We start from the raw sequence: 15,328 nt of genomic DNA on the forward strand, positions 1-15,328 counted from the left end.
TTTTTTATTCTTGCTTGTCTATGTAAATCCTACTTGGACTGAAAGTCAACCAGCATTGAATTAAGAGCATTCTTCTTGCACAGATACTCTCAATACTCTTAAAAGAAGTAATTGGTGTAAAGGCACTTATTCAAAAGACATTATCTGCAGAATTATTTTACAATTTCATTCTTAAAATGGACTCAATTCAGACTCCAGAAGCAGGTGCCATTTTGCAATTCATTAACCTATTTCCTGCAGCATTCAACTGTTCTCCCCCTTCTAGACATTCTTGGTGTTAAAACTGCCATGAAATTTTTCAATACTTCAAATAGGAAACTGTTCTTCAGAACAATCCTACTGCCAATTTAACAACTGACAGAGCACAATTTAATTTGGATTTTAGGGTCTAGGAATACTGACCAAACTATGCAAAAAGAACATACACATTTTAGGCTTTGGTCTGGGAATACCAGTGGAAAAATAAACAAAGCACATTTTTGAGCAGGCATAGCACTTCTGAAGCAGTGCCCCCTATACATAAGAACATGGTGTGAATTCACATATTCTCACAAAGAATAAGGTCACAAAACTGCATGTATTTCTGTAGCAAGCCCATTTTCTTGAGGCAGCTTGAGGGACTCCGGTCAAAAAAGCAAGAGGTTATCTTCCTCCAATCTAGCCAGTATCTGCATTCAAAATAGCTGCATTCAAGAAGACAGATTGCATGCTCACTTGTAATATCCATTCCAGCAGTTCAGAGACCTCACCACCAGGTATTTGGGACAACATCAGATCCTGTGCCACAAACATACTTACAGGTAAAAGAAAACCATGCCAAAAATGTTATTCTTCATGAATTATTTTAATGAACCAAATATGAAGTGACAAACACAGGTCAAGGAAAATAACACAAAACCAGCTCCACCAGCTGCTGACAGAAGGTAAAGATACAAGAATAGTTGAGGACAATTTGAGGGCAAAGAAGAAAGTATAGAGAGAGATAGTCATTCTTGCCAAGAATATCAACCAAATAACCAAATCATATAATAGTTTAAATTTCATGTCAAGTGCTTAAATAAGATCTCAGTTTTTTTTCTTAACACGGTGAGTACACAGAACAACAGGGAATGGGCTATCCCTGAATTCGCAGCAACAGGTCCTATAGAGCATATTCCAGATTTCTCCAAATACTGGAGATAAAGGTGGCTAAAAAGAGAAGCAGAGAAAGTGAGGACCCTTTGTTTACCCAGCCAGGTCTCAGAAATGGAATGTGTTTTCTGGACCCCAGAATCTTTGGCATAGGCTCCTCCTCAATGTCTGCGCGAGTGCTTTAATCCCATGACTGTGAAGGTTGCTGCAGTCAGTTTCTCATACACCAGAAACATGAGAGCAGCAGTAAGGACTGTCTGCAGGAGCTTTGCTTCAAGGCCTTTGTAGAGTCCCACTAACCCAAAACGCCTAAGGAGGAGAAAAAAACAAGAAAACAAGCATGGATAGCTTTCTGTAAGTAAATCAGTACACTACAAAGAAGAATCAATATCACAAGTTAATGACCAACTGCAGGAATCTTAAACCTATTCTTGACCTTAAGACAGCTATGTTTAGTAATATTTTAAAGAAAAAATTCTGCAGAAATTTAAGGTCTTTTGTGCAAGAAACCTGCTTCTTTTCAAGTTGAGAGGTGAAATGAATTAGTATCCCTATGTATCCTTGATGTCACTTATTGTACAGACATTTAGGAGAATCTGGGTTTGTGGGCTTACTCTATAATATTTTACAAAAACCAGGTTGACTCAAATGTCGAGTTTAAGGGAGGCAAAAGGAAACAAAATCCAGACCCAGCAACATTTTCACAATATTAGTAATATTCCAGTCTTCTCTATCATGGGAGGAGAAATAAAATGGGAAAGCTCACCTCACTCTCTGTTGAAGAAGGTAAAGAACATTTCTAAGACTGCCCAGTGTTCGGTTCTCTGGGTTCAACCTGTGACGTCCAAACTGAAAAAAAGGAAGAGTATTTTGATGTACTACTTCCTCTCTGTGCTTGGCAGAGAACACCATACATGCAAGAAATCTGGAGAGCCTACCCTAAATCTCTTTAAACATTTTCCACATTACATAACTACCAGCAGAGAACAGAGGCCAAAGCTCACACTGCAAACTGTACATACTACTGTAATTTGGTTTGGTTTTAAAATGGATTCTAACAAATATTTCCTCTCTTTCAGTTGCTCTGGAGGAAGTTTTCAAGATCTCAATAGCATAATTTGCAGAGTCTTAGTAGGGATATGACACTCAAAGCAAGTTCTTTCTGGCTTTCTCAGCTTTCACTTCACAAAGATTTAGACCCTCACACATCTGCAAATCATTACTACATTGAAACTGCATAGTCAAGCACACAATTTATCTGCCCAGCAATGGTCTTGGAGCACTTATGTGTGAACCGCTGTGGAAGAATTCAAAATTGTTTCATCTACCTACCTGGCCTAAATAATATTTCTTTTTTACTCACTACACTTGCTTATGCCCAAGCTGGTTTTCAATTAGCATGATAGCTGTTGCTGTAGAGTTAAACTAGCAATTTCAGCAACTCCTTTTCAAGCATTCATTGATACTTTTATCTGATACAGGTTGATAGTACTGCCAGCAAGCTGTAGGTATGAATTATTAATATAGGAGTGTTGGTACACTTGTATTTGTAACAGCACAGCCTAACAGCTTTTGAAGACTGTATTAAGCTTCAGAAGAATGGTGAACTTGAATAACTGCATGTTGGATGAGTTTTTCCCATAACATGTTGAGGCAACTGCTATTTTTTATGTGTAAGAAATTTCCATTGACAGTAGGTAAAGTATGCCAGCTGATTTAGGCAGCTCAGAAATTTTAAGAGAATGCTAGGATGACAGAGGTTCCTTTACTATGTGTTTTAATAACTTGGGAGGAAACAGCAGCAACAGAATGCTAGTGGAAATCTCCTGTTATTAGGTAAATATACATTCAAAATCCACAATCTTTTCATCAGCAACTACCCATTTGATATTGACAAATCAATGTTAAGAACTATTGTCACAGACTCAGACACACCCCCCAAAAATTGCTAACTAGGTTCCAAGGTCCAGTGTCAGTCACTGCCCAGATTACACATAGGTTTCCACACTATACCACCATTAGGTGCCTCATTCTCCTTTTTTCTCCACCACTGGACAATTTTTGTACTACAGAGGGTCATTAAGAGAGAAGAAAATTATTAATTTTTCACTAGGATGTTAACACTTCAGTGTTTACTGCAGAAGACTTCCCAAAGGGATTAGCATTCTCTATGACAGAGAAAAAAGACTTCCATTTTAAAGAGAACTTTTTCTTCTGGGATCACTGAGAACATTAATAGTATTGCTGTACCTCCACAGGCAAATTTAATTTATCTGCTCTTTACTGACACATAGGCCAAAGAACAGTTTCACTGCATAATGAGTAACACCAGTGTCACATAGTTTTAATGACTGAGAGAAGGACATACCAAATGGCAAAGCTGCCACCACTGTCAATTACACAGGATAACTGTTCATTATATGACAGTAAGAAGAGAACTGTGTCAAAGAGTTGAAAGCAAAGGTGTAGAGACTTTATTACAAAGATCCCCAATAAGTTCTAAAAAAGAGTAAGTTTCCAAAGGTTTAAGGTTAAAAGGGAAAAAAAAGTTCTGTACTAGTTTGATGAGGGAACTTAGCTACAATGTGTAAGTTTATATGAATTATATTGAGCTCATGTTAGTTTGTGTGCAAATCTGCTAAAATTGTTTTAAAAAACATCTGCATTTTTCTTTAATGCAGAATATTAGTTCTGCAAATACTAAGCCTTTACTTATAACCTTCTTTTTTAACATCACTTAGTGTGAGTGACAAAAACTTCATCAACTAGAACAATGCCGACTTTAGATTAGAAAACACATCACAAAATATTGCAAGTGTGAACCGGACAGCACAGATGTCACAGACATACATTTTTGCTGTCCTCAACAGATGTGTTCAGGGCTCCTGGCTATTCTTTCATACAGCAAAGAGACAGAAGTCACCCCTAGTGACTGCAGAGCTAGAGACAGGGTCCTTGTGTTTCCCATCATCACAGGGAGAAGATGGACTGGCACTGGATTTTTTTTTTTTCTTTTTACACTGTCATCAAGAGTCAGAAGAATTCTGCTCAAAAAGCTAAATGCTGACAAAAAACATGAAGCCTCAAGACTGTAACCACTTCTGTAGGAACCATGGAAAAGAATGAGGGCTGAAGCTGTTCTGCAGCCCCATGAAACCTGCACTGCTGTGCAATGCTCAGGCTAAAACAGAGCACTCCAACTTTCCTTCCAGCTCTCCTTCACACCAGGAGGAAACAGGAGCATCACAAATTAAAAACAGACTGATGTTGCAACTTATCCAAACAGACCTATTTTTGCTTAAATGTTTTTCTGTATCTGCCACTCGAGTAACAGAAGTCTGTACTGTTAGTTTAGCTACTACTGAGAGGTGTCCAGGCTGTTAAAACAGGATAAGGCATTGAAAGAAAGCACCAGTTCAGCTGATCAAAAATTATGAAAACTTCAGAAAAGATGACTGCTGATAAAAATTACATAGTAAGTATATTCAAATCCTCTTGCTTTGAAATATAGCATCCTAACTACCTTTTCACAGGTTACCAAAAATCAAGATAAATTTATTACACTCTAATTAGAGAGTTACAAATTATTACAAAACTTGCTTGAAAATTACTTTTTCCAGATGAACAATTAACATGAAAATTCCCTTATTAGGGAGGTCTGAAAAGTGATACTCTTAGCATGGAAAGCTTGTTTTCAGCAATTCAACTCATTCTCCAAATTTGTCCAAGATTTAGAACATACACAATGGCTTTACTGTAGAGGCAAGTCAAGGCTCCTCCTTACTTAGGAAAACATATTTCATGTGAACACACTTATTAATATTTAACTGCTACAGAGTTTAAAACACACAAATTAAAGTACAATATGCTTACACATGGCCAGGTGTCCTTCCCTCCTACTCCCCAGTTTTGTCTCGTGTCAATATTACAACAATATTGGTACACGCTGAGGGCAGCAGCATTATCCAGCCTATGTACAAATTGCAAGTCAGAATAAATGCAAGTGCTTCCATTACCACTACAATTAGCCTACATGGCCAGGCAAGTGGTTAAAGGTATTATTTATGAGGGAGCTCAGCTTCCCCTGATGAATCACATTCTGGACACTGACAAGGTCAGACCATCATCTGAACAACAAAACCTATGAATAGAACTTTTTTTTCAAAAAAAAGGTCATCTGCAAACAGACTGGTTTTAGAAGATTTAATTTTAACTTCCCACTTGACACATTTTCCATTTATATTCCAAGAAGTAAATGTACATTTTTGTAGTGCCTAAAAGCAGTACAATGCATCAGCTTCTGTGGGACACTGTACCAATACAATACACTGGCAATCCTACCAGCAACTTGAAACAAATGTGCACCAGTATATCAAGCTCAGTCAAAACCAAAGAGGAAAGCCATTCTAATCAGTGACCTGCATTGGGAAAAATGCCTCCCAAAACAATGGGTCCATTAATACAAATAAAAACAAGGCTTGCGTGACACAGACCACGTCAGAGGCAGAGTTGCCATGAAATGAAATGATTACTTACCCGCAGAATTGACTGTACTGTCTGCAGAGGATAAGTGAGGGTGGTGGCAACTGCTTTGGCTATTGCACCAATGACAAAAGCATCCAAAGATGTGAGCTGTTCAATAGATAAAGAACAAATTTACTTCCACATAACACCAAAAAAACCAATTACCCATTTGTATTTGGGGATTCTGTACTGGTACCTGCTACCAGATTATCTAAGGATCTTTGGCATAAAGATTTCATGAAATCTCAGGGTCTTCTCACTTTAAAGAGTTGGTTACAGTTCAACTAACTTACTTCACCACATCTTATTTGTAAATTCCACCTGTTTTTGCATTTCTCAATATAACTAGACTACTGTTGATATAAGGCCATACAATTAGACCCCTTCAAAGCACCAAGAGTAGACAAAAGATAAGGAAGTATCATTTAAACATACCATCAATCAATAAGCTTCTCAGTTCTTGCAACAGTGAAACCAAAAAGTCATACAGCGCTTGTGAAAAGGTGACAGCGAAAGGTTCCTTGAACATCACTCTGTATTCCTGAGACATAATCACTACACTCCCAGGCAGAATTTTAGTCTTGATGCCATAGGCTAAAAATCTCATCCGTTTTTACTTAAGAACCCCTGCTGAAGCCCGCCCTCAGCTCCAAAGCTCACACTGCTCCAGGATGCACCAAATACATTGTTACAGCCTATGCTGATTACAGCGCATCTCAGTCTAACAGTGTGGATTAATCACTGAACATAAGTAGATGCCCATATCAAAATACACTCAAAATATATTCTAAAATATATTGATTGCAATCAAAAATACACTTACACATGCACATTTTTAAAAAGGTCAACCTGCTATATTTAGGACAACCAGGAAACGACCAAATAGGAAGAAAAATGTTTTTCAAAATAAAAATTACCATTCCTAGCTGGAAAAAAATTATATCCCCTCTTCACTGATCATGGACAAAGAAATGTCCTAATTTAAGGTGGAACTAAGTAATTTAAAAGAAACACAAGAAATAAATACATAAATAAGTATGTTATTAGCCAACAAGAAAATAACAATGCAGATGGAAGCTAAGCTCATCATTCAAAAAATGTGCATAATGTAACGGAGTAGATCCATCAGGCACAAATAGGCTGCTACAGCTGCAGTATTAACTAAAGACAGTAAAAAACCTAAGCCTCATTGATGATGTAAAAATCATCTCACTGTGTCTTGGGGAAAAACAAGATGGCTCGGTAACATGCTGGTATAACCTGACATTCTAAAATCACAAATGAACAGCAAAGCATTTTAAACATATGTTATGATATTATCTGAAAATGTAATACAAATGCTTTCCAGATCGCTGGAACATAAAAGGAACATGAGTTCAGCTGAGATTCTAGATCTGATATAGACAAGGAAAAAGAAAAAGGAAAAAGAAGAGCAGTATAGCAGGGACAGAAAAGGGATTGCACTTCTATTTAGAAAATCAGGAAAGAATGGCTGCAATGCTACGTTTAATTCTAGTGTCCATCCCTAGAAAAATTACATTGAAAATTTGAGGTCTTCAAGAAAAAAAAAGGTTATTATTTACTGCAAAAAAGGGTTAAAAGCACACTTTAAAACAGTCAGCAAGTAAATACTTATAAAATATACATTAGAATTGAAATCTCTACTTTTAATCAAGACCTGTGAATGTATGCAAGAAAATCTGGAGAAGAGGTTCAGTTCTATTTTACAGATAGAAGAATTAATTACAGGAATCTCTTCCCTAGGGACATGAAAGATTCCTGTCTCATTTCATGATGCTGAACCCTTTTAAGACAAACTAATTCAAAAAACCACTTGAAAATACTAGAACCAAAACCAAACCCATATTCAAAAGATGCATACCAAAAAACCTGTCTTGTAACAGAGGTTGTTCAACATCTGGCCTCAAAACATACTCACTTGCAGCTGCTTTTTCAAAAGCTTTCGTTTAAAGCCTTCATAAAACATAAACTGTATGGCAGGATTGAAGACCAGCAGCAAGGAGGGGAAAGTACCATTCCACAGAGCTAAGACTCCTTCATCTCGGACTATTTGATGAAAGGCATCTAAGACAAAAGGTGAGGAAAAAAATCATTACTATTTTGAGTACAAAACTCTGGATATAAAAGTTATGAGAAGTTACTCTTAAAGCTTAATATTTGAAGTGAATAAAAATCCACCGCAGTCCTTTATGCAAGTATTTTTAATTAAACTTCCATTTTAATCCAGAAGTTAACAGAAAGGTAGTGACAAAGAAGGTTCTTGTTTGCATCACCATTAACATACACAAAACTAATCATCTGCTCAGGCAGCCTCCTCTTTTTTACAAGTGTGGAATCCACATTAAGGTCTTCCAAACCTTCTTCAAAATGGCAGTAATGTTATTTAGTTGGTTGGTTTTAAAAGAAGGACAGCCTGAGTATGTGAGTGAAGTTTAATTTTCAGACTGTCTGTCCAAACTCAGACTCCCAGCTACCACTTCACGGGGCTCACTACTGCTCCATTATCTGTATGATAACATATCTGCCCCTGCAAAAGGTATTTTAGTTACATGAGTGCACACTGCAAACCCTTAATTACCATCACAAATAGCCAAGTCCAGTTTCCTGTAAAGCTCAATGACTGCAAAGTGACAGAGTAGCATAGAGATTAGAGGGTGACACCGGTTACAGGAGCAAAAGTCTTCAAAGTCCTTGATACATTTCACTTCATGAACTTCTCTTTGGTTGAAGACAACAATAGGTGCTTACCTATTATGCCTCTGTAATTGGTTGGTACGATGTCTTCATTTCTGAATTTTGCTCCCTGCAGCTTCAGGCGTGTGTTCACTACCCAGAGAGGGGTGGTCAGGAGTACATTCACTACTCCTAATGCAAAACACAGCATAAAGAAAATCAGCATGAAAAAGAAGATTTCAAATGTTTTCTTATCCCCTTTTCTCCCCCTGATTCGCATGCTAGTGAAATTTCTGGTAGGAAGAGGGAATAAAACCAACACAGCATATGGGAAAAGTAAATGATAATTCATACCCTGTTGTAGTGCGTTTTTAGACTTTGTAATACTTCGAAGTAGTTTTGTTTTGCATCCCCATATTTTTCCCAAATGGTTTATCCCAGACTGTACTCACCTCCCTTTACCTGTGTTATCCCTCTCCCTGATGAGATCATCCCCAAGCCCCCACCCTGGCTCTGTCAATCACTCAGCATCCCACCACCTCCATCTAGAAGCTTCAGTCCAGGTCGTGGAGTAATTAGCCAGAGGCCAGGGGTCAGCCCCCCAAGCCTTGCCCCACACGCTGTCCTAAATGTCTATCCCCCAGCACCCATCCCTTAGCATCACTTATTGGTTAGTAAAATGTTATCTACTCTTGGTTTCCACCTCCCTTTAAATGTAACCTTGGCACATCTCCCGGGGCTCTGGGCAGGAGGCCCCCTGAGGTGCAGGAGCTCCTTTGGGACTCCTAGAATAAACCTTGGATTAACCCCTGCTAAGAGTCAGCCCTTTATGTTCTACTGATGTCTCTGGTGTCCCTTCTGCTGCAAAGGCAACTAGCCTAGGTGCCCTCAGTACCCTCGGGGCACGGGAGAGTGTCTCCCCGCTGTCGGCCGTGTCGAGGTGCCCCCCTGGTGTCTGCCGACTCGGGACTGGCCGAGGGTTCCTGAGAGGCTCCCAGAGGGACCGAGACAATACCCTAATTCCTACAGCCCTTGTTCCAAAATATATGGAATTTTACCACAGACATATAGCCAGCTTAAGAATTTCCTTCCTTACTTACTTTCACCAGCTATTCAGTCATTATATCTACATTGAAAGTATAAGAAACTACCATCACCTCCCCAACCCCCCAAAAAACCCCAAACCCAAGGGGGGTCTTTTTTACAGGTTGGTTTTTTTTTTTTTTAATCAGCTTGATTCTATGCATTTGCATGAGCAATAGTCGCTGAAGAATATCATTAGCAAACACAAAGCCCACAGTGGTAACTTTTCACATTGGGTGTGCTAGAAAAGTCACGAATGTTATCATCCCTTCAAAGAAGACACTGCAGCATTCACATAAGAGGACAGAATAAAAGAGCATATGGTCCCACTGGACCTGCATATATCTAGGAACTTCCTGTCACTTTCAGGTGACAACCCAAAATCACATTTGGAAACTGACACCCAAATGCTTACATTAAAATTTCTTACTGTAATTAAAATTAATTCAGAATTGGCATATATCTTTTCCTCTGGAAAAAACTCAACTATCACCTCTCCCTGCCACTTGTCTTCAGCATCTTTGTGCAGATGGTTAGATACCTGGTAAGCACCACATCAGACAAAAATATCATCCTAAGCCACAAGAGCACTGTGCTTTGTGCCAGAATTCACAACAGGAATGGTTTATGCATCTCCTTAGGAGGCAGGGATGACACAGAGGAGCAATCAGAAAGAAGCAGGTCTGCATACCAGTGGGAGGGGTGAGCACTCAGTGTGGCCTCCAAAGGACTTCATAAAGAAAATCATTAGATAGAATATACCAAAAGTACATTCTTGACAACAAGAAGATTTTAAAGTTTTACCTGCAACAACCCCAAGAACCAAGTCTTTTCCAGTGGTTGAATGCTGACCTTTGACCCAGAGGGCTTTAAGACTATTAAACGTATAAAAATAAACAAAATTGGAGCAGCAAAGGCTGGAGATAACAGGAAACCATCCTCGATATGGTGCCAACCTAATGGAGAGCAAAAAGTCACAGTAAGAATCAGTGAAGTATTTATGTGGCTGATCTGGCTGATTTTATGCTGTGGTGGAGGATCCCAGAGATACAATGCTGTGTACTACAGGAAGTACTACCTAGATATGTCTTTATCAGCAATGGTAAAAAACCATACTTAACTCCTGAGTAAGGAAAAAAAGTATCTGCATTCTCACATAAAATTTAAAAACTGAAGACTAGTTACTGAAATTCATATACTCCTCCTAGGAGAGTTTGGCAAAGGATGCAACCTGGGGACAGAAGATACACAGGTGGGAAGAATTTCTAACAAATGCCTTACTGTAAAATCTAGGGCAAATCAGTCAGGTAAGTAAGAAAAAGACACTACCTAGTAAAATTTAACTAGATTAATCACAGACAAAAAACTGAATTATCATCTAAACCTGTCTTGATTTAGGAATGATTTCGTAACATCTGCCTAACAAAGCTCCCTCCTCTGACAGGCCTGATGATCCTGTAAAACAGGGACACTTCAACAGCTGTCCTACATTCCCAACATGTTCTACAACACATCCAAAAAAAGATATGGATACACACCTGGAGTTGCACAGAACAGGCAGAGAGCTGGTATCATGTTAAAAGCATAAAAAATTACCCCAACAGCAGTAACTATAGAGGCTCTTAAGACTTCATTAAATACTGGGAGTATGTAGAATTTAATGATCTCCAATTAGACTGTAAAAGATGCAAGCTTGGTAAACACCACATCTGACTTTGCTTAAAATGTAAATGCTTCTTTTTCATCTCAAATCCATCGAGTGCTCCTCCCTCACACATAGCTGGGAATACATCTTATTGTTACAACTGCTTCTGAAGTTACAGGCTTAGCTAACAATACAGTTACAAATTAACTGACTATACAGTTATTCATAAGCTAAATTACAACAATTCTTACATTACCTATCTCTTCTGTGCTGGAAAAGAAAGAGAGAAACATCCTCTAAGGCTTATGTCCTCTAACTGAGTGTTAGTTTGGGCTTGACTGATTTATTAAGAATGACTTCTGATGATTTTCAAATGAAACATCTTGTAGTACAAAACATGAAACTAAAACAAACTCCATGAGTTTATTTTAATTACTTAAGTTGTCAGTAGTAGCATCCATGATTCACTGCAACCTTGAGAAAAGCTTGGTGTACACTAGTGAACACCTTTCAGATCACTTAGAAAAGGATGGAAGCGCAGGGAAGAAGCTGTCTGATAAACTTCTGCAGCAAGTCCTTTAGCTCAGCCTATTTACCTTATCTAGATGAGAAAAGCAGTCTCACAAAAGTATAGTAATGAGACAAGACTCTACAAGCTAATGTGAACAAGATGTTTATGATCTCACATTATGTTTCAGATTTGTTGCTGTTTGGACTTTTTTTTTGTTACTTCAGACACTCCTCTAAATTAGAACCATTGCTTTGCCAGGCCTTCCCAATACCTTTGGAAGAAGCAATGTTCCTCTCTTGCCAGAGCTCCTGATTTTTCTCTTTCACAAGCAAAGTAGGATGATCACTTTTGCAGTCTTTCCACCTTGGTTAATTACTTCATTTTTCTTTTTTACTTTTTTCTTTCTTTTTTTTTTAATTGAAGTTTACTTGCCACCCTCATGTTACAGAGGTAATGTGGGAATGTGAACAAGAGAGATCAGCTGGCAGAGAACTCCTCATGCATACATCTGCCCAAGTTCAAAGGTGACACAGCATTATGGGCCAAGTTAAACTTTCATCAGCTTTAATGTCTTGGAAGCACCAGTCTACTTAGGAGTTCCAGGGATTCTGTTAGGAACATACTTCTAACAAGGACAGGCATAAAACTGTTTTTCCCAGCCAACTCAGCTCAGCCTATGACAAATACTAAAGCACAGCACAGCTGAAAGTTAACTGTTTTTAGACAGATGTTGAATCCCACCAGCATAAAGTGTCATGTGTTGTTTACTTCTACATGCTTAGGAGAAAATAAAAACCTTCCAACTGGGAAACATGTCTGAGTTCTCTTGAAAGTGGCTCAGTTATCCAGGAGTTTCATCTTGGTTATTGAGAAATTGACACACCCAAGAATCCAGACAGACAAAGCTGGTTGATCAGGTATATGAAGGTACATTTGCATTTCTGAGGAGGCACAGCTACCTCACTAATGAAGGCACAGTTACATCACTGAACAGATCAATTGCATAAGGTGCTCAAGAAAGTTAATCCTAGTTAGCTAAAGATGAACACATAAGATTATGCAAGTCATATCACACTTGTGTGGAGACATTTCAATTTGGAATAAAAATCTGTCCACACAGATACAGGCTACGTGTTCCACTTCAAAAGCATATTCAAATTAGTTTTAGAGCTTATCTCCATGAAGACAAACAGAAAATCAGTATCTACTCACAGGCCTTCCTCTTTGATTATTTCCAAAAGGACAGCTGGTGTTGTCTTTGACTTCCGTTTCTCATCAACTGGAAAGCAAAACAATCAAACTTTTAGATTATTCAACATTTTAGCACTCTTTTTCAAGTCCTTATCCTTGCAATTCTGAATATACGTTTCTTCTTCCTCATAAAGGATAGAAATACCCTATTTCTCCTTATTTTCATTTGCTAGGTAAGACTACTTCCTTTTTTCACTCTTCCTCAGACTGACAGGTTGTGTTGTGCTCCAGAGTATCTATAGTCACCAGTTCCTAATAGTTGCAACATGAACTGAAAGTAGGTTCCCCTTAGGCAGAGGGCTAGAATTGGGCCTGCCTAACTGCTCTCAAAATCATTCCTTGGACATCAGATTAGCACCAGTAGCAGAGCAATCTCCTACAGCTCATCTGCGAACAGCTAAACCTTAGCAAAGCAGTCTCTTCCTGCACTGAAAGCTATTCATTTCTCAACCACATTCTTCTGACAACCTGGCTGATAATCTGCCTCCAGTTCTTAACAGAGCTTTAGCCATAGTTCTAAAATGCTTGCTGAGTCTGAGACTTTAGAAGATAGAGTTTCAGAACACAGTTCATATTCCAGATGCATTTCTGTAAACATTAGATATTCCTAATCCCAATTCTCACCCTGGATTTTCCCTTTAAACCATCCTCTGAATAATTCTGTTTTTCATTATATTGCCCCTGCATTTCGAAGTGTTCTCAGCAGCCAAAAACAACACACAAACATTATCCTATGCAATCTTGCATCTTTGTTTTTGTCTTTGGTCTTATATAATAATTTAAAAGCCACAGAGCACATAGACTTTTCAGCTAATTAAATGGTTGCCCAACTTTCAAAAGGAAGTATTACCTTTAGCTAGAAAAACAGTGTTACTGTGACACAAGTAAGACTCCTGTTCATGTAGAACACCCCCTCTACAACCACCCTTCCAAGTGCCCAGGCCAGGATGAACAGAAATGCCATTGTACAAAGAAACTAGATTTTGACACTTACCCTGAAGTCTAAGTCTAGCTGTATCCAAAGGAAAAAATACAGTCATTGCAGTCATACTGCCCTGAAAAACAAAATAAACTGGCTGCATAGTGTATCAGTTGCTTATACAGTGCCTACTAGACTTTTGTAACTCTTTGCTTCTTGCCCACAAATAGTCTGCTGAGTAAGTTTAAAAAGGGGATAAACTCCACACATAACACATTTTTGTCCCATACTTACAAAAGAGGGTTATTTTTCTCTTGCATTAGATCAAGCTAAAATTAAAACCATTAAAAGCTTTTTGCCAAAAGAGAAAGTTTTTGAAGCCTGAAAGTTGATCTAGCGGCATCAGAAAATAAACATTGAACTTCCTCTACCTCCTATTAGCCTCAAAAAGGCCCTGGCTTGGTGTAAACCTGTTTCCCATGCATCAGGTGGCTGCTAAAGCTGTGGAACCTCTTCTATTAGCAGCCATGCAAACTGTTTAGATGGTGGGAAGGTCTGGGATACAGCAAAGTCACTCAATGCTGTGTTTAAACTACAGTGCACAGTGTGACTTGAGCTCTTCTACAGCCGTCTTACGCCATACATTTAAGTGAGCTTTGCCTCTGGAAATACCCCAGCTCCTCAGCAGGCTGCTTGGACCTAGCTCTACAACCAGCAACAGAGGATTCATTTTCTGGTGGCGTTTCCACACTAAAACAATTCTGGGTTGAAGTTTCTCCAGTTTTTGTAACACTAGGTAGCATATGTAAGACTTGGCCACAATTACCTGGTTATTTTAACCCATTTCATTTGGGCTCTTGCCAAAACAGTTCATTCTGCTCTCCCATGTACTTGTCCTGTGTTGTATCATTCTCACCTACCATGTACCCAGCTGGACAGCAAGTGGATTAATGCACCCTAGTCAGGTAGTGTCACACTGGACACAATGGATGTGTGGCCACAAGACACAGAACAGTCTGTTTCAGCTGGAAAGGATCTGCAATGATCACCTAGTCCTGCTGCCCTCACCCCACTTCAAGGCTGACCAACAGCTAAAGCACCTTAAGTGCACTTCCCAAATGCCTCAAACACTGAGAGGCGTGGGGCACTGACCAACTCTCTCAGCAGCCTGTTCCAGTGCTTGACTGGCAAACTGGGGTAAAACTTATATGGAACTATTGTTCAAGGGAATGTAATGAGACAACTAAACTGACTTAACAGATCATTGCACATAAAAAACAATTTGTACCCTCTCCCCTTCTTTTGCTAAACTGAGGGAAATAGAAAAGCCAAGTTACTTTTCTCCTAGGTTTGGAACAACTCAACTACATGATGAGGAGGCTGCCAGAAGCATCATAGGGAAGAGACAGGATTTCATGGCTAGAAGAAAGGAAAAGAGGGATAAGCAGGACCAGTCCTTTCCCCAATAACAAAAGCTCTCAAGAGGGACTCAGATATTCCTTGCTAAACTGCATTGAGACCAGCAGGTAAAATTATACTAGTGAGTGCAGAGCACATGCTGCCATGTATT

The 15,328-nt window shown here is 38.9% G+C and overlaps 1 protein-coding gene across 1 annotated transcript; it reads right to left on the reverse strand.

Moving 5' to 3' along the window:
- Positions 1 to 823: 823 nt before the first annotated feature.
- Positions 824 to 14,145, reverse strand: SLC25A17 (solute carrier family 25 member 17). Its single transcript, XM_005421862.2, has 8 exons — positions 13,834 to 14,145; positions 12,801 to 12,867; positions 10,237 to 10,388; positions 8,425 to 8,541; positions 7,595 to 7,740; positions 5,668 to 5,763; positions 1,898 to 1,980; positions 824 to 1,440 (listed from the first exon to the last, which is right to left on the reverse strand). The coding sequence occupies exons 1-8, from the start codon at positions 13,919 to 13,921 to the stop codon at positions 1,293 to 1,295; spliced, it is 897 nt and encodes a 298-aa protein (XP_005421919.2). The 5' UTR covers positions 13,922 to 14,145; the 3' UTR covers positions 824 to 1,292.
- Between the last annotated feature and the right edge of the window lie 1,183 nt (positions 14,146 to 15,328).

Source organism: Geospiza fortis, unplaced genomic scaffold (assembly GCF_000277835.1).
Source record: "Geospiza fortis unplaced genomic scaffold, GeoFor_1.0 scaffold173, whole genome shotgun sequence".
NCBI lineage: Eukaryota > Metazoa > Chordata > Aves > Passeriformes > Thraupidae > Geospiza > Geospiza fortis.